The sequence below is a fragment of the Phalacrocorax aristotelis genome, chromosome 2, assembly GCF_949628215.1.
Source record: "Phalacrocorax aristotelis chromosome 2, bGulAri2.1, whole genome shotgun sequence".
Taxonomy (NCBI): Eukaryota; Metazoa; Chordata; class Aves; order Suliformes; family Phalacrocoracidae; genus Phalacrocorax; species Phalacrocorax aristotelis.
Window position 1 is genome coordinate 57,426,971 of NC_134277.1, and position 20,271 is coordinate 57,447,241.

Genomic DNA, 20,271 nt, shown 5'->3' on the forward strand with positions numbered 1-20,271 from the left:
TACCTTTGGAAAGTAACTGTGAGATACTCAACCTTACCATTATCTACCTTTTGTGTTTCTTGCTACATAGCAATACCCATGTATTTCATTAGTGTCTACACCCTCTGCGGGTACCCATTTTGCAACAACATTCAGTTTAATTACTGCTGTGGTCTGAAGTGTTGGTTTAGCCAGCACCAGTAAAGCGTTAGTGGGCTGGAGCACTAGTTACTTGGGAGATCATTCAGTGCACGGGCATGTGGCACTAGAGATCAACACATTTGATTGTCATGGTGGGACCATGACATGTAACTGCAACACAGGTGGGATTTTTAGAAGATCAGGATCTTCCTTTATTTCTCAAGACGTTTTAAGTTCAGTTGAAACTTAAGCTTTGACAAGTCACCTTGGAAGCCATTTGCTTTCCAAAGGTTTCCCGACAAAGGAAACATGTGGAAAAGTCACACCAATATCTGATTTTGGAGAATGCCAGATACACCTAAATTTATTCCAGCCAATGGTGGTCCAAAACTGCTTATTCCAAATACAAATTGTTTCAAAAGTCTGTTTAATGTTGCTAGGTGACAGAAGCATAACTAGCTAACACATCACTTCCAAAACCCTAGCAATTTAAAAGCAAAGAAAGGAGTGGCTGTAGACATAAATTTGACTGTCCTCATGTCCTCATCAGGTAAGGGAACATAAGTTCTCCATGTACCTGAACCTCAAACATTGCAGCCTAAACCGATGAGACTTTACAATTGCATTATATCACATTATCAAATTGTGCTGTTTCAAGAGGGCACACTCTCCACTTCATAAGTTTATTAGAAACTAAATATTCCTGCTTAGCACTTACAATGTCCAAAAGAGATTTTCCCTGTACAATCCCGTACAGAGAGTTCAAGAGGAACACAGACTTTTGGTAAAAATTTAACATATAGGTAGTGACTTGTACTTGAGATTTTAAGGAATATATAACTAATAAGTATGTAGTGTAATACAGCAGTTATTACTCTTTCATGCAAGATTTTTGTGTAGCTCTTAGTATTTTGATGTTACAGCTACAAGAGCAGAATTTTGGGTTTTCGAACAAATAGTCAAAATTTAGCCTGTCTCCTTCCACTCCAAAATGAAAGTTTCAACTAGTAATTACTCGAGGTTGAGTTAATTTAGTTTAAAGTTGATAAGAATAATATTCTTATTTACTATGTGGGTAGTAGATGTAGATTTGACAGCCTTAACTCTTAATTTTCACATTTATAAGTGCTAGGATTGTATAAACTATGAGACAGGCAAACTCTACTGTTGTCAATTAGCAACTGTACCTGGCTATTAAAATGAGTGCTTTCTTTTGGGAATTTCCCCATGAGGTCACAGAATGGTAGGGGTTGGAAGGGACCTCTGGAGATCACCTCGTCCAACCCCCCTGCTTGAGGAGGGACACCTAGAGCAGGGGGCACAGGAACGCATCCAGGCAGGTTTTGAATGTTTCCAAGGAAGGAGAGTCCACAATCTCTCTGGGAACCGTCACTGCTTCATCACCCTCACAGTAAAGAAGTTTTTTCTCGTGTTTAGGTGGAACTTCGTGTGTTCCAATTTGTGCCCATTGCCCCTTGTCCTGTCATTGGGCACCACTGGAAAGAGTCCAGCCCCATCCTCCTGAAACACACCCTCTACATATTTGTAAGCATGGATAAGATCACCCCTCAGTTTTTTCTTCAGGTTGAACAAACCCAGGTCTTAGCCTTTCCTCGTAAGAGAGGTCCCTGCACTGCCCTCTCCATCCAAGCTCCTTTTAATATTTTTTTCTGTGGGGGTACCCAAACTTTCAGCATTTTTGTATCAAAGCACTTTATTAAGGACAGTTAAGCATATACTCAACTTCAAGAGACTTTTTGTAACAATTTACAGTTTGGGGAATACAAATACATGAGGAAATGTTCCAATATGACCATAACTTGAAGAGTATTTCAGTTTGGTGGTTTTGGGGGTTTTTTTTTGGTGTGGGGTTTTGGTTTTTTGGTTGGTTTTTTTTAAAAAATCTTCCAGTAACTGGGGAAAAAATGGGCCCATCATGTAAAAATCTAGGTGTGAGTAGAGCTGACCAGGCTGATAAGGCTCCTTTGAGACCTGCCACATTTACTGCACACCTAACAACACCTGCACTTTCATTATGAAGCAAAATTCACCACATGCATTACAGCACAGCTTATTTTCACCTTGGTTACTGGCAAAACACACAGAAGAAGATATCCAAATTCAAGACTAGAAGTTATGGCCAAGATTTCAGAAATCAGAACTCTAAGTTAGGCTTTAAGAGTGGGATCTTCAAAAATATTCACCTTACTAGAAATTCAGGGTGTAAATCCTATTAATCTAAGACCTGACTAAGTTAGAGAAAAAACTTCATTTTCAAATTACCACACACCCAAGAGCTTCCAAGAAAGAAAAATCCAGATGCTCAGCACCTCTGAAAATACAGCCATTTATTTACATGGCTGCATCAAGCTGTAGTTTGACTCCACATCATTCCTAACGCAATGTTTACTGACCCAGTTTTTAAGCAGCTTAATGTGAAAAAATTGCAGCCGATAAAGACACATTGAAATATCACCCACAAAATGAAGGGTTAAAAAAACTCACCCATATTGAAAACCAGGCTAGAAACAGAGATTTGAATCCACTTTGAAAGCCTTTCTAGTTAATTAGTAAGGCATGAGCTCAGCACACTAGACAAAGATTTTTATTTGTGGCTTTGCCACAAACTTCCTTGGAGATCTCCAACAATCTCAACCTCTCTGCTTGTCAGTTGCTACAAATGGGAAATGGGTCTGTGCATACTGCTTTGAGAGAAAAATAGCACTTCATACAGAACACAAGACATGGGGCCTCTCTTAATCAACCCCTGGAGTTTCGTTTCATTTTTTGAAAAAATAATGTGGGTCAATGATGAAAACATTCTCCACTACTAGCTGTTCTATACTGACTTTATTTATGAGGAATCATGTTTAACAAGTCCTTTAGTATCTTAGAAAACTGCTTTCTTGAACAGATGGAAAGATTTACTTTCCTTTTTTCTGCAAAAAAATTACACCTTGTAAAAAATAGAGTATGTAGCAAGAAACAACAGAACAGACAATAGACCAAAATTTCAAAGAGGAATCACTTCCAATCGAGTTATTTTTAGAAGTACGTCATCTGTGTTCTTGTTTTTAGACTATAAGATCTAATCCTGTTTTGGGTAGGGAAGGGTTTCATCCCTAACAAGTCCAAAATCAGTTTGTACACTTTACAGGATAAGACCCTAAGCTTTGCTGAATGAGCTTTACTTACCTGCAGGGCCAAGGTCAGACCCCACCGTTTCATACTGTACCACCCAAACCAAGGAAAACCCGTTTGCCACCTTATGTTCTGTATGTTCTTCCAAAGCTGCAGCCAGCACTCAGCATAAATACTGCGGAATTGAGCTGACACCTATTGAGTGCCCAAATGCTGCCAGATCTGCTTGAATGACATTTTGATTCTGCTCTGCCACCCAGTATTCAGGTCCTTGCTGTATCTTATAGGATACGCTTATACTGCCTTTCCCGAGATGGAAAGCTTTGCAGCACATGCACGCTTAGGACGGGATCTAACGCGACAGAATGCACAGAAATAAGTTTTGAAGATTCTTCTCTTCTTACAGTACGAACAGAAGAGAGACAAGTAAATCCCACGTGGCTCTAGCTCTGGAGACTGTGTGCTTTCTTTCTGGCCCCTGAGAGGTTAGGAAAACGGATGATCCTGTGGATATTCAAGCATGGATGAAACTGAGCCTGGAAGGTAAGGGAACGTGCACAAGGTTTCACAGAAAGGAGAAAATTTGGATGACCTTGATGGAAAGAGAAGACCAAAGAAAGTGCTATGCACAATGAGACCCTAAAAGGCTCTGAAGGAAGACAATGTAGAAATCCATTTAACTTCTTTTTTCCTTATCAAACTCTTAGTATAAATTCAGATCATATTAACAAAGTGTTTAACACAACAGTGCGCAACTAAAATTCACTGAAACAATTTAACTAAGGTGAATTCCTGCAGTTCTCAGATCGCATAATAAACTTTGAGTATACTTTTCTACTTGCAGAGCTGGCACCTACAATTGCTGCAGCCACTTCTGAAAAACTTATACATGCTACAGCAGCATTCAGCAGCTGTATGGCATGCATGTATGTTAATACTTAGTACACACCCACACACTTCTGTTGTATTGCCTTTTCTTTGTTTTCAGATTATAAGTATTTTTTAATGTAAATAAAGACAGCCAGGTATAACCATCAGACTTACTTTGAACAACTCGTAGCCCATTCCCCACTTGTTAGCCTGAGATAGGTTTCAATTACAATTTTGTTCCTTCCTAATAAAAGAGGTATGTTTCTACTGCTGCTAATAAAAAATACAGACATTACTACCACCAAAAGATTTTAGACTAATGAGAGGTATAAAAAGCTGCAAATAAATTTTTAATATATGTAATACAGGTATACACACACTCTCCTATATATTTATACACTATGTAAGAGGTTTGAGTAGCACCTGCTATAGCATATTTACATAAGGGCTTATAAGACCCTATTTTTAGCAGATAACTTTCTGGAAACTTCTTTTTCAGGAGTTGCATCTTCCATGCTTGTTCCCCTATTAAGCAAAATCAAGTACCACATTTCTTGTTTATGTCACAGTGAAAAAAAAAACCCGACAGGTTTTAATATATTGTTTTCCTCTCACAATGAAAGAATGGCTGAACTTTACAGTTTGAACTCCCAGGATGGCTGACCCCTGCTGATTACTAGGTACTTTTATTATTTAGAAAACACTAATACTAATATTAGTAAATGTTACCATGGTGTATGTACAAACAGTGCAAGAGCCGACCATTTTAATACTCTGCCTCCAAGAGACATTGTTTCTCAGAGCCTGGGTGAAGACAAGCCCAGGAGTCAGCCCCAGGGCCCAGAAGGCAACTCTGTTTCTTGCCTTGCTGCAGACTGTGCAGCTGAACCCTTGGACCACAGCACCACATTCCCATCAAGCTGTCCGAAATCAGAGCCTCCCCTTTGCCCCCTCCAGCTCACTTGCATTTAGGATGAAAAAGGAAAGGAGCCAGGGCTGTTTACAGAATGGCTCACAATTTGGCTTGGTGCAGCCAACCACATTTTTCCACCTGCAGTGAACTTAACAGCCATATGCTGTACTATGGACCGTTGCTGAACTGTGGTGTTGACTTCTGGTTTGAAGAGACACTTCATAATGGCACCTTACATTGAAATTACACAAACAGCCATTAAATTCAATTAAATACTTAGCACTGGCAGTTTTCATGCATTTGTCATCAGATGGAAAAAAAAAATCTCAGATTCCCTGTATTTTATGAAGTCAGAAATGTTACAGCAACCTTCAGAATAGTTCTATAGAAGTCTAAATTGCTGACAACTAGCTCTAACGTGAAACTGAAGGGGACATAAATTTAACATCACATTATTCGAAGTATTTAGATTATTCTATTTATATACATATTCAATATATGCATCAAGACTAGGGCTAGAGCACTTGATCACATGTATATATATAAATCACAGGTGTGTCTGTGTGTATAAGGTTAGGCTGCCAAGAATTTGCCTGTATTTCTTCAGAAGACAGGTCTTTTTGAAGGTTTTGAAGGTATCTACAGCACCTCACATCACAACATATTTTATTACCTTTATTTTAGTTAATCTTTTTTTCCTTAGTTTCTGCTTCTCTCATCCTCACACCCTCTCAGAATTAGCTATTAGGGAAAAAATTCGTACGGGCAGAATTTAACGATCTTTGTAAATACAGTAAAAATTAAATATGTGCATTACTCTTAAATTATGTGCTGTTTGGAAATATAAGAGTATATGAAGGTTGCAGGCATATTTATGGTAATAAAGGCACCATACAGTTTTATATAGGCAGCATGAACTGTAGGGTTTTCTATAATACTTTTATGTATATAAAGAAAACTGATCTGCTGTACATGCACTATGAACACTTCTCAACATACCATATAACTTCCAAACAGAACACTCCGAAAACAAGCCAGAAGGCTTGTGAAGGCACTCTTTTACTTGCTTTTTCTTTATAAGGTAAAATCACTACATAAGTAATGACCAGGTACTCTATAGGCAACAATGCACAAATTATTTCACCCCAAAAGATTTAACTTACAGCTATTGCTGAGTCTTCTAGGTAGAAACATGGGGGGCTTTAAAGTAAAACACACTATCATCTTTCATAATAATTTGAATTAGGGCTATCAAGCTGCTTAATATGGGTTCAGAAGGGCTAAACTCAGGGACTTCTACTGCAAGACAGAGATGAGTCCCTTCAGCTATTTATTACCCTCAGAGCATTAAGCTTACCTTTACCTGTCACAGTCACTGATACTGTTTTCACTTATCCAACATGAACCTTTGTCTTACTTTTACCTCAACCACCACCTTAAAGTTACAGTATCAAAGTGACTTTAACACTTTGTTCAATTAGGGAAATCACGAATGACACTGAAGAAAAAAATCAGTTCATCGAAGTAATGTTCCTTTCTTTGGAATCAAGGCTGCATGCCTTTTCTCCATCTCCAAGACATAGATCTATAACAGGGTTACACAGAAACGGTACCAATAACAGAATATATCAAGAATCTGGAAGGCACTTGCTTCTAATTGCATCACCAAACCCAGGGCATGATTCCTGCATGCGTCATATTGCTGCACTCTGCCTGATGCTATTCCACCGAGAGCAGCTTTGCCCCTTGAAGAAAATGGTAAATGCTTTTCATAAACAAACCCTTAAGTGCAACTTTTTAATGAATTAATACTGATAATTTACAACATTCCCATATCCTGAACCCTCCTCCCTGAGGAGAATGGCATGGATACAAAATCCACTACTGCAGGCACACGAATAAACCAGCAATGGGATGATTTCTGATTCTGAAACCAAACATCACCACTCCCCTCCTTTAAAAAGGGGAAAGAGGGGTGGGCGCAAGGGAAGAAAAGAAGAAGGACTGCCAAAACCAGCAGGCTAAGTAGAGTAACCGGAAGCGTACAATTTACTGCTAATGGTTCAGTGTCTGCAAAGGACTGCTCAAGCTGTGCTCAACAAAAACTCAGTAACAGCTAAAGAGGGAAGCAAAAAAAGGCAGTATGTTTGGTTTTAATTTCTGTCAAATACTGTTAAATATGAACCACTTAAAAAAAACAGAATGAAAGAATGCAATAATGCTTTGTACAGGTGGTACTGAGGTCCCTGGCTGGGCCTTCAGACAAAACCATTCCCATGTAAACCTTAAAGAGGATTAATCCTCAAGGACCACTGTAATGAGACCTTAAAAGGCTGAACAACAGCAGCCTATCACGGAGGGAAGCAGTAGCCTGCTCCCAGAAGTCTTCTCTAGCAGAGTTACATCAAAGCAAACTGGGACCAGATAGCAGGATTCTGCAAGAATCCCTTATCTCAGCGCTAGCGGATGCTTCTCCTCTGATTGTCTTGAACTGCCACCTGTCCCAGGCATCTTTGAAGGCAACGCTAAGCCTCTGATGGATCTGACCTCCTTGAGCTGAGATTCTTTTATGTCTTTCTTCATTTTCTGCTCTGTTACATTCTTTCCCTGAAATGCACACTACATGAAACAAAGGGAGTTCTCACTCCTTGACTTACTGTCCCCAGCTATTTGAAAGCAAAAAAACAATGTTAAGGATTATACTCCACCCGCAATATGGAGCTGTCCTCAGGAGACGAGCCTCTTATTTTTGAGAGTTATAACTAGCTGGTTTTTACACGAAGGGACTTTATGATGAGGTTCAATGTTGCTGGGAGCCAAGATATGAAAGCTGCATATCAGAGATAGCTTAAAAAAACAAAAAGGTTCATAATACAGAAGTATATGAAAAATCACATTACAAAAATAAGCAGGAAAATAACCAGGAAGCAACAAGCCTCAGAGAAAACACCAAATTACGGTAGGGTAAGCATGCACCCCATATTGCACACAAATATCCTATAATATCAGTGTCCAGTATATTGTAGCAGTGCTGAATTCATCCTAGATTAAAACAAGGAGTTGGCCAGTTTGAATAAAATAGCAGCTCTGCTACCTGAGACACATTCATACATTGATATAAAGTATACACCCTGGCTCACACACAGGGATATAGCTTTACCATCAATGTCACGCATTAGGGTTCCATCTGTAAACAGCGATACGCTGGCAGTCACGCTCCTACCGCCTTGGTGACATGTACTTCCAGTAGGTATCAGCCAGAGTTAGAGAGCTGAAGATGCATTCAGGGGGTTTTCATCAGATTTTATTCTGATAGCTACAAGCCACAACATAGAAGTCACCACAGTCCTAAAAAGGCTGGGCTGAGGGGTAATGCTGCTACAGCTCCCACCTCTAGCTTCCTACTCTTGCGTTCAATCAATTCTGGATCACCTTTTAAGTCCTTTTCTTCTAACCGCATGGCACTGTCAGAAGAACAAGCAGCAAAGTATGGTTAGGCTGAAGAGGATGTTGCCTGCCAACAGCACCTCTCTGTTCCCTGCGCTGACAAAATAAAAGGGTGTCATTAGCTGCAGTGAGGTGGGGCTCATGAAAGTATTACGCAGCAGGATGGAAGCAGGAAATAGAAAGCACCTTCTGCTTTTGAAGCTTCCTGGGAAATCACAGCTGGGAGATTCAACCAACCACATAAATGGCAAGACTCATCAGACAGCTGAGCTGCACACTTGATCTCTCATCATTACACACAGATAAGCAAAGGCTGCAGCAACCAAGGAGCAGATATATAGGGTTGGAATGTTAATTTTAAAAGGCATTACATGAAAAAACACTACTGAGCAGACCACAGCATTTTCTGGAGTCAAGACTTACTGGCATGTATTTCCAAACCAATCTGGCCTCAAGGCAGGCTCAGAAGGAATTTGAAGTTGAAGATGACTTCTCCCCATTTCTCACAACAGGGTGTTGTGCTTCAGAACCATGTAGCAGTGTCAGGCTAGCACCAGCCTCCCATAGGAAAATACAACAGTCACTTCTCAACAGCCAGAAGAGCACACCATTTCAGATAACTGTCTTCCTTTGTGAGGGTGACAGAGCAGTGGAACAGGCTGCCCAAAGAGGTTGTGGAGTATCCTTCTCTGGAAACATTCAGAACCCACCTGGGCAGTCCTGTGCACCCTGCTCTAGGTGTCCCTGCTCGAGCAGGGGGTTGGACAAGATGATCTCCAGAGGTCCCTTCCAACCCCTACAATTCTGTGATTCCTCAGAGAGCTGTGTCAATACCTTGTATAGCCTCAATAAGCAGGATCCATATCTACATCATCTCTTGAAGGCAGCCCAGAGGCCACCCCCTTAAGATAAAACCTGTCAACCTTGCACTTTGCCAGCCTCCAAGCATGGCCTCAGCAATAAGTGGCCTACACACCTCTCGTCAGCAGGACCCTGCACACCCAGGGGGAAGGCAGGTCAGGATGCAAAGGCACGAGATGCTTTAACTTCCCTGTACAGACCACCTTTTTGGAGTGGTATACTCGCAAAACTAACATCTATGGGAGGAACCACTACTACAGCCCATGTCCTCAACCTGCCCTTCTAGTTTATAATGCACAGAGGATGGAAGGCATTACTAAACATAGGACGTGTTAATCTGTGACATACATGGTAAGTAACTACCGTCTTTGAAGAGATGTGCCATTTCCCCATAAGAACCTAGAAGCATTTTCATAAGCCAGCATTTTGGGTTTCATTCAGGTTTTGTAATTTTTCCCATAGGAGCAGACAAAGCCACATCAGGCCTGTGGTCTTTATTTTTAAGGGTTTTCTTCTAGTCAGCTGTATGTGCTGATAAGCTTAGTTAAGTTTTCTGTACTCAAGTTGACAAATCAAGAAAACCTGAAAAGCTCTAAGAGTGAAGGTAAGCATAGGCCATGGTCACTGCCAGTCTTAGCCAAAGTAGGGGCATATATAAGCAGGCCATACATCAGACTTTCCAAATCAAACATCCCAAGTACTGGGCAGCTCAATGATTAGCCAGTGATATATGACCACTGCTCCTCTTCTCCCTTCTAGTTAAAAGAAAAAAATTCCACTCCTATCATAGCAGGAATTAATGTTTTTGATGTCTGGCACCAATCTTATTGTTAAAAACACTGTGGATCACTGGTGCCTATGCCAACTTAAATATAGTCCAGCATGAAATGTGGCTTTGGTGCCAACAGCTTCCTATCACCATACCATGCCGGTCCATCCCAGTAAAGCGAGCAACCACTGTTTATACATAACATAGGCCTTGATCCAAAAAACCTTACTCGCCAAACTAACCCAATTTCATTTCAACAGTGACATCTAACAGAAGTCAAGGCCAAAGCTGAAGGCTTTCAACAGTTGTGTCTGTAGGCAGGGTAGTGAAAAAACATACAAATCAAACACAGTACATTTTTACACTAAGGAGTATGACACGGGGGAATGAAACTTATTTCAACACATTCTACTTCATTAGTTACTTACTTCAACACTTGGTATGGTGTTACACTCAGCTGTTACCATAATCAGTCATTTAGCTGAACGTATGTCATATACCATTACTTGTGGCGTGTTACCATAAGCTACTTCAACAAGGGATTGTAGATAGAGGATAGCTCTTCATTTGCAAAAATGGTAACATGGATCGTTAGGAATTATGATTTTAGATTACAACTAGCACGAGGAGCAGGTAAAATGAAAGGGCAGAATATAAGGCAACAGGGGATTATTATAAAGTTCACTGAAGCCAGCAGCAGTTGAGTCACTGAATTCATTGGGTTCTGGATCAGCGCCGTTCGGCTGTTTGGGAAAATGATGGCTCGGGGCAGCACTGAAATGTGAAAGGGAAACCAGAATGAACAATGGGGGATCCTCTCTGCTACCATATTCAGTGTGAAGCACAAAAACATAATTTAGATTACAAAGCAATTCTGTTATCAAGGAAGCTATCTGTGCTGAACTCTAAAAACTCAGCAAGGCAAATTCTGAAAGACAATACAAAACATTCTTTCGCCTTTAAGTGATTACTCTAGTTTTTAAAAGGAAGTACAGAGATGATGTACAAGCCTGTACAAACACACACTCCCATACACGTACTGCCTTTACTGTTGCCACGTACCAACCACCACCACAGATGCCAATGACCACACAGCAATAGAGCAACTGTACTCTAAAACAGAGTTACCAACACAGTGATATTTAGTACAGGACTGGTTCCATGCACTGGTGGCTGCTGTCTGGGCTGTAAGTTTTACGATCACAAATGAAAAAAGGTAGCCAGTATAACTCTGACTGAAGGGGAAGCATTACTGACATGATCTCCAAACTCAGATGTGACCCACTGAGCAAGCTCAAGAGCCCCAGTTGTTAGTAATTTGAGCAGTGTTTTAATAAGAGGTTAGAGAGTACTGTGTAAACTACCCAAGAGCCAGGCTAAGAGGAAGCTAATTGGGTTGCTAGGTGTGAATAAAAGGAAGCAGAGGCTACGGCTAAGAGGCTCTCCTCCTAAGTACTAAGCTCAATCAATAGGAATAAAGCTGTATTCACTAGCGACCCTGAAAATGGTTCAGGAACCAAAGCATTTAAACTGTCTTAAAAGTAAAGGCCTGTTCAACCCTGGAATCCAACAGGAAGCCAAAGCTGGTGCTGAGAGGCTCCCATGGGACAATCTTGAAACTACACCTTGGCAACAGGAACCACACTGCATTTCAAAGCCTCCCTTGACAAGTCCATCCACAGGTCCACTGTGCCCCCTCGCTGCCACTACCCCCACTGCCCAGCTTGAGGCATCCTCTTGGACACAACACGCTCCTTCAGTCCCCCACATTGGGGCTTCCCCCCGGCCCCAAGGGGAGCAGCAAGGAAGGATAGTGCACATCAAGACCTCAGTGACAAGCACCTGAAACACAACAAAATTAACATAAAAGAACGATGAAAGAGGAGGACCCTGTGGACACTAGCTACTCTGCAATCTCAATATTGCCACAGATTTCTTCACAAGAGCTGGATAATGGCAGCAGAGACAGGGATGAAAAAAGAACTGAACTTAAATGTTTATTTTCTACATTTGGACACACTGATCTGAACACCCAGTTACATCACTGACATGGATTCAGCTGCCTAAACACAGACACATAGTGCCATCTTAGTCCCCTAAGGCAGTTGAGACATTCATACAGAGTTAACAGATACAATACAGGATGTAGTGAAGACCAGCCTTTCCAGGGTGGCAGTCACAGACCAGCTAGGAACCTCCCAGGCATAAAAACATCACTTGAAACCTGCTTAGGCAACTGAATTCCCTCTATTGCATTAGCCAGAAGGAAGACCACCAATCCAAGAGAACCATCTCCCTGGCAGTGCAAAGTACAGTGGTTAAGTACATGGCAAGAATCTGCCTCAATTCTTGGTGAAAATCACGATCTCTGAACCAGCATCTGGTTCACGTGCTCCCCATGCTTTTCCACAAAGCCTCCAGTTGTTGCAGCCATAAAGCTCCGCACAGATACAGGTAACACATCTGACACCAAAAGCCACATGAGGCCGAGCAGTGGCTACCCCTTCTTAAAGCTCTAAGCAGCCAAGTCAAAGAGGTTGCTTTTCAAATGGTATCCCTTGGCCAAGAAATGCTTAGAGGGCAGAGCACTCATACAAAGCTGACTGACAGACAGCAACGTCAGGCATTATGGGATGCTTCAAAATTTGCAACAATCTTCCTCTGGCCACCAGTTCTCTGCATACCTGTCATTCTTTGCTAACCCCTTGCACTACACAGCCTCCACAACAGCACAAAGATCACTCTGATAACTAATAAAAAAAGAGAAAACTAATGATCTTACCTGTTGAAATGGCAGTAATGAGCACAACAGTTTTATGTCAGGCTGTGGGGTTTGAGTTTTTTTTCTTGGCGGGTTGGGGGGGTGGGGTGTTCATGGGTATATTTTTTTCAGAAAACACAGCAATGGGAAATACTATATCTCCTGCATGCTAGCAGATCTCTAGGAGGGAAGAGGAAACTTTATCAAAACTTTTCAACTCTGATTTTTATAGCTTCTGAATTTTCCCCCCCATCTTTCAGCTGCTAATGCTATAGAAGTTACCATGTAGGGATACAAGATCAGTCCAAACCCACTACAGATCTTGTCACATGGCTCTTAAATACATTAATGTCTGCAGCAACTTTGAAGCAGCTTTTCATTCTCTCCTGATCTGGGGACAGCTGATCTGCCTTGAGGCTGAAGAGAGGGATTACATTATTTCTTGGCTTTTTTTTCCAGAATTCTTAACTATGATTCTACGGCTCTGAGCAACATATTCTGCCTCCTTCCATGAAGGCAGTTATACAACAAATACATACTGTAAAGCAGCTAAAAAAGTTTTAGCTGACAAAGCAAACGAAATCTGTGAAAGAGGTGTTTTTGCATTTGTCCTCCATCTTCATCTTCACTATTCCTTAAAGAAAAAAAAAAAAAAACCACACACGCACACCCCACCCACCAACCATAAAACAAAAAACCTCACCCCACAGCTTACATGCACATGAACAACAAAAAAAAAAGCTGAGATTAGCAGGATTCATCTGCTTCTCAGAAGGCTCCACACCCAGTAGCATCTGGCAGATAAATTCTTAGGTGCAACAGAGGGGTAAGTTGCTATTTTTTTTTTTCAATGTGATCCTCAAGACATTTTTAAAATTTTGAAGTCCAACAGAATTATGGGGCCCTAAGATGTCATAAATGTCCTATTCTACCCTCCACACAAACAGGATCACCTCTTTCCATTCCATTGCCTATAGTTTCCAGCTGAAATTAATTACTGGTAATGACAAGGGAAAAAAGTCAATATTCAAAGATATGTATTCACCTAAACTTAAAAACAAAACAAAGCAAAAAAAACCAGACCTAAAAGAACACCTTTCAGCTTCTCAGCCACATTACATTCCAAGCGCTTTCAGGTATTGGCATTTCTGCAGTCTGTCTCATGCTGAGGAGAAAAAAAAAAATCTAGTAGAAAAATGGACATGTCTGTGCCACTTCCAGCTGTAAGTCTACGGGTGCAATTGTTACTTCCAAATGAGAGGACCACGCAGGGGCAGCAACTCCAGGGCTCTCAGGAGACAGCACTTATTCCACAGAAGGACTCCAGAGAAATGGGCAGGAGTATTTGTAGTGAGCAACACCTCCCAAACATGACCAGGGAGGTATCTTAGAGAAAAGATTTCTATTTATAAGCTGCTGTTAAGCTTAAGAGATCTGCAGCACCTTCCAAAATTTCAGAATGAAGTTGCCTCTGACCCTAAATTTGATTTTGAGAGCAGTAATGCTTTTTGTTTGATACTGTTAAAAGGTTTTAGTACATTTAGTACATTTTAGATTTTTACCCTAAAAATGTTTTTGCAAACATGCTGATTTTCTCAAAGACCAACATTTCAGTTGTTCAGCCGATACCAGTAATCTGACATTCAGTTTTGTACTCAAGGCTTTTTTTCCCTGGAAGTTAAGTAAAATCTAAAACTTTTATTATTTTCAACTACCCCTCCTTAACAACATTTGGAAACCACCCCATAAATCACTGCCAGGGAAGAGCTTTGTTACTAGAGCACTTAAGCCCTTCCCTGCAGAATGCTGCAGAAAGAGCTGAAGAAGTAGGACCCAGATTTTCAAAGGTATTTAAGAGGCCAAACTCACTTTGAAATTGAAGAGCCCCTAAATGTCTTTAAAGATCCCGGCCTTAAATCTCTACAATGATTCCCCACTGACACTCTCCTACCACTGTCCAACAAGGCTGGAGGGAAACCATCACAGGCTCCTGCCACCCTGTGACACTGGTAAACTAGAGGTGAGCTAAGAAAAGCATCCACTTTGGGACTATCAAGAAGTGTCTTGGACTGTCCCTCCAGAGTCCTGAAACATGCCAGGGAAAGGACGAGGGGGACCACCACTTCCCCCTCTACAAAACAAATGGAGACCCCCTTCCATGAGATCATCTGCTGATGGCGACCTGGACTTGCTGTCATCATCCAATGCACCACATATAGCTGCCCACCATGGTTCAAGCCATATTGCCATGAAAAGTCACTGCTTTCTAATTACTGTGTTTTAAGGCAGTGTTTTCAGTTACCAGTTTGCATTTGCAGAAACGGAATCTAATTTCGTTTTACTTTCCTCCCTCCTTTTTCCTTTCCTATGGGGAGATGACAGAAGGGGAATTCTTGTCAATAGAAATTAAAATGCAGTAAATGAACAAGTGCACGTAGTGAACCAGCACTGTATTTTCCTTGCTGTGGTCTTTTGTTCACATTGCAAATTGATTTTGAGATGACATCTAACACTGGGTAATCTAACCCGGGCAGTTATAGGGGGCCCAATCCTTACAAAGCACTAGTCCAGACACAGTCAGTGGGAACTGAGGGCAATCAATACCTTTGGAGGGTTAATCCTATGAAATGTGCAATGAGCAGTTCCCACTTCCCCAGATAGATACAGAAGCTTCAAAACCAGCAGAATAAAACCCCAATAAAGAAAAAAAGAAAAAAAAGAAGAAAAGTAAAGAAGTGAGTTCCTGCTTTCAGCCACTTTCAATGCAACCTCTTTGAAATGAAGGGATGTACCAGAAAGAGAATCCTGCCAGGGCCATTCCTGTATATATGAATTTTTAGATCAGAGCCAACTGAACTGTCACTGCTCTTTACTTAAGATAATTCTTCAGGCTTTACTAATTAGGAGCTAACAATTCTTTCAGATGAGCTGTGGGAAGAATACCAGCAGTATGTTTTAAATCAAAGTGTTTACATCAGGAATGATTCATTTTTTCCATGAAGAATGACTTGTTTGACAGTCTTAGCACTGCCATAAATCTGCGTGGGAATTAAAATTGGGGAAGAGAATAACAAAGGGAAGTTGCTGTCCCCACCTCCCCTGCCTCAGCCCCACCTCTAGAGACAGCATTTACATTAACAAGGGGCTCCCACTACCATTGCAATCAGTGTTTGAGAAACACAGGGGTTTAAATCCATTTAAGAAACACTGTGATTAAGCTCAGTAACCCTAGTCTTCTCAAAAAAGAAAAGGTGCAATACATGAAAAGAAACTCCACCATTTTTGTCATCTGCCCTAAAGCTTTTAAAAAAAGTTTTTAAAAAAGTTAGAAAAACAAAACCAAAACCCCCACACTTTGTGAGCAATATTTAATCAGTACTGAAGAAATCCGTAACAAAAAAGAAAACAAAAATTTCTGTCTTGGAGGACAGAGAGCTGTGGGCTGAGCATGAGGCTGCTCTGATTCTCTGTTGCTAAATGGTTGAGGGGCTCTCTGGCAGTGCAGAAGGGCCGCCAGCTCCACAGCATGTTTCATCCCAGCTGTCTGAAAAGCTGGTCCACTTGAAACACAACCATTATCCCCACCCACACTCTGCAGGAGAGCAAACTCCCCCTCAGTGAGGTATTTATTCCATGTATATGGTAACTATTATTTCCAACATTTACAACAGCAGTTATTTTAATTGGGAAAAAAAATTATGACAAAAAAATCCTACAATGCACATATACAGACACACACGCTTACATATAGAAATGCAAAGCATTCAAGTTGTTTCTAATAACTGCAGCTCCTGGAAGGGACATGCATTCCACACACAAGTGACTTAAATGCTCTTTTTCTTTTCTTGCCATAAAAATATACAGATGTCCTTCTTCAAAAAAATTATTTTCCCTTTTCCTGTGTTACAGGAAGCCTGCCCACACTTTTAAATACAAAGTGGGTATAAATAGAAGCACAAATTAGGCATCTTGAAAAGTCTATATTTTCCAACCACAGGGAAACTAAGGAATTACTGTGAGTGTTTACATACCCAACTACATTGAATTAAAACAGTATTTTCTATCCATATGCCCAGCAAAACTGGCAAGAAACTAAGGAAGGAACAATAGCCTTGCTGGTTCTTCACCTGTTGCTACAGTGGGACTGGGGTACGTTTACATTATTCAGTTTTTTCATATGGACCACTATAAGCGTCAGCCTGAATACAATCACCGCTTGGATGAAAGCATGTCTTACATATATATACATGATAGAACTACTATGAAAATTTCAGTAAGCCTGTCTGCTTTCCTAGAAATCTAACTAGACATTTGTCTCCTTAGTTGTCCTTCTGTATCACATCCATTAAAAGTAAATAAAAGCATGATGGCTCTTCACAACATTCATAGCTTGAGGGATTTTGTAAATCGGTGAGTACAAATGTACAACTCACTACAGCAGTGGTGAAGCAGGTCTGCCCATCTGATGTTTTCTGACTTGGACTTCTGCTTTAAGATCATGTTGCTCATTTAAAATTAACTTCTCCTGTTTCTCTACTCTTACATGCTGGATAACTTCTGCTGTTCTCTCAACTTCTGGCATCAATGTTTTTCTCGTAGCCCACACATCCTAACTAGCTAGCATTATTGGTCACAATATAGACCTAGTACCTTCATTATATCTTGAGAATTCTCATCAAAAGGCAAATTCAATAAAACTAAATGAACACCCATCAGACTCATTCTGACCAGCCAGCCCTTTTTCTTCAGTCTGAATCTTTGAACTAGATTTAAGGGGTGAGCTGGCAGCTGATCAGATGGTCAAAATGGCAATTGTCACCACTAAATTCAGCACAAGGTTGTCTAGGGGGGTTGTTTTCATCCCACATTTCATCTTTCCCCAGCCACACTGCCTATAAACAGAGAAGCTATTTTGCTTCCCTAATAAGATTTTATTTTTAAATGAGATTTGGGGGTTGCATTAACAAACCGTAAGCTACGAATGGTGTCTCCAACCCACAAGCTAGTATCACTACGCACTGCTGCTCAGGAGCAGTTGTTTGCTCTGCACATTCATGACTCTCTGGCAGACAAGTCTGCTGCTGGTGTGCTGCTGCACATCCTCCTCAGCAGAAAGATGAGTAACTCCCCCAGGGGGTTTGAGCAGGGCTGTGTGAGAGAGGAGGGTATACAGAAACCAACTGCCTACACTAGAAGAAAGCTCAAAAGGTTAACTGCAAAACTTTTTCCCTAAATACTGGTCTAAACTATAAAGACAACAAGTGTTCATTTTCTGATAATACCTCCATCCTTATTAACAATCAGGCTTTTTTTTTTAAAAAAAAAAAAAGGTTGGTGAGACTTAAGGTTGTGCGAGACATACTTTGATCTGCACCCTGATGAGTGAACATTCCCCTTTGCTGCTAGCCCAACTAATGAAGGGATAAAATTAGCTTTTATCCCTGGCTCTTTCTTTAGCAAAAAAACATGCACTAATCAGCTGTCCTCACTAATCAGTCATCTGGCTAATGACCTTTTGCCTTAAAACACTAAAATTTCTGAATGATGTGGAAAAAACCTAACACAGACTGGCCCCTCTTTGTGGGTCTTAAGCCTATCATCTGGAACTGGAGGCTGGAAGGTTAAATGGCAAATCTGTATCCTGACTGGGTGATAAATCTATAATCAAAAGGCACAAGCCTTGACACCTCAAGATGTACTTCATTACTACACAACTAAATGATTTTTTTCCCCCTCTTTCTTTTTTTGTAAACTAGAAGCAGATGAAAAAATTGCTTAACTTATATTTGCCTGTGGAGAAATCCTTTCCACATCTGTGTTCAAGTGTCAGTTAATTTCTTACTTTTTTATTAATGCCTGAGCAGGAATTCAGAAGCAGAAACCATTTGCCTTTTCCACCGCCCTACAACTTCAGGGAACTATAGCAGGGGAAGAAAACTGCAAAGCCACTCCATCAGCCCACATACTCACACACACAAATTCCTAAAAAAACCTCCAAAACAAAGACCCCCAAAAACACTGCAATAAACCTTCTACCCAAAAAAAAAAAAACCCAAACATTTTTCTTGTACAAGGCACGGTCCTTCCTTCTCTTAATACCGTACTTTAACATTGTTTTAAAAGGCTGATTTTAAGGCCTGTTTCATTTTCCTTCTGTGCTTTCTTTAATGAGGCTTTTTTTCTTCATGTATTAAGGAGGTGGAGCAAATGCAACCCTGGATGGCTGAGGATTAGCAACAGATGAGATGTCCTGTGCAAGTTGCTTTGCAGAGGCCTGTGATAATTTTGTGCTGCAATGCAACTGCCCCCCAGTTTTTAACTTCAGAAAAAAGATTGTATTACCTCAACCCTGCCCCTAGACAGAGCAGTTCTCCCTGGGGACAGTGCAAGGCGACAAATAAACCTGCATTAAATTTGACAGCCTTCCAACTTTGCATCCCCAAACAAACCAGCAATCAATACTCACGGTAATGAGGGTCCATGTAACCGTTTCGGGGGTCCATGGTAAAGAGTGTCCCACGGTAGGGTACAGAAGGTTCAGGAAGGTGCGATATAGATCCATGGATCTCCTTCTTGATTAATGAGGCCCTTTCCTCACTCGACGTGGAAGGCTCTTCACTGATCTTGCCGAGGCCTTGCCCACCCTGCGGCTGCATTGTGATCGCGTTCCTTCTCTCTCTGTGATAGGTCTGCCCAGGACTTTCATCCTCTGCAAAAAAAAAAAAAAAGAGGGAAAAGAAAAAGAGAAGGGAAGGAGAAAGAGACACGCACTTTTAGCCCATTTTTAGCAAACATAATAAAGAAAAGTTCTCCCCACCACCCTCCTCCTCACTAACCCCTCCTCACAGTGTAAGTTTGTGACAGTAGGTGCATGTGTGGCTATGAGAGATGGTCTGGGGAAGCCCGCCTGTTCAGAGCGGGCAGCTGCTGAGCGGTAGATCATCGTCACCCATGCGCCGATGCTCCTACCGGCAGGGCTATCAATCATGAGAGAACAGACACAGGCTTGCTGTTTTCTTGCCTCTGGGACAAGGAGACTGGGAGTTTGGGCTGCCTGATAGGTAGGCAAAAAACAATTTGTCACAGAGGAGAAGATGAACCCCGCTGGCTGGGCCTAAATCAAACCTAGCCACCCACTGCTGCTCTGCAGCCCAGCTCCAGTCCCTGGAAGTTTGCTTGTGTGAGAGGCTGGAGCCTCGCAGGAAGGTCGCTAGCAATCAGAAGTGGGCTACAATAAAGTGGGTAAAATTGCTCAAGATACAGCGCCAGCAGCATCATGCAGGCACAAGTGTGGCCACCATCTCTACCAGTGTCACCACGAGGGTGTGGAATGTGGTGGAACATGCTCCCCCCTTCTTCCCCATATCCACACAAAAACCCACAAATTTT

General features: G+C 41.3%; 1 protein-coding gene across 2 annotated transcripts in view; it reads right to left on the reverse strand.

Annotated features, from left to right (window-relative positions):
* Positions 1 to 20,271, reverse strand: part of GLI3 (GLI family zinc finger 3) — a 211,396-nt gene that overhangs the window by 124,846 nt on the left and 66,279 nt on the right. For both annotated transcript variants that reach the window (XM_075083707.1, XM_075083708.1), the window contains one exon: positions 19,349 to 19,591. In XM_075083707.1, the coding sequence (XP_074939808.1) occupies positions 19,349 to 19,591 (243 nt within the window). The remainder of the gene's footprint in view (positions 1 to 19,348; positions 19,592 to 20,271) is intronic.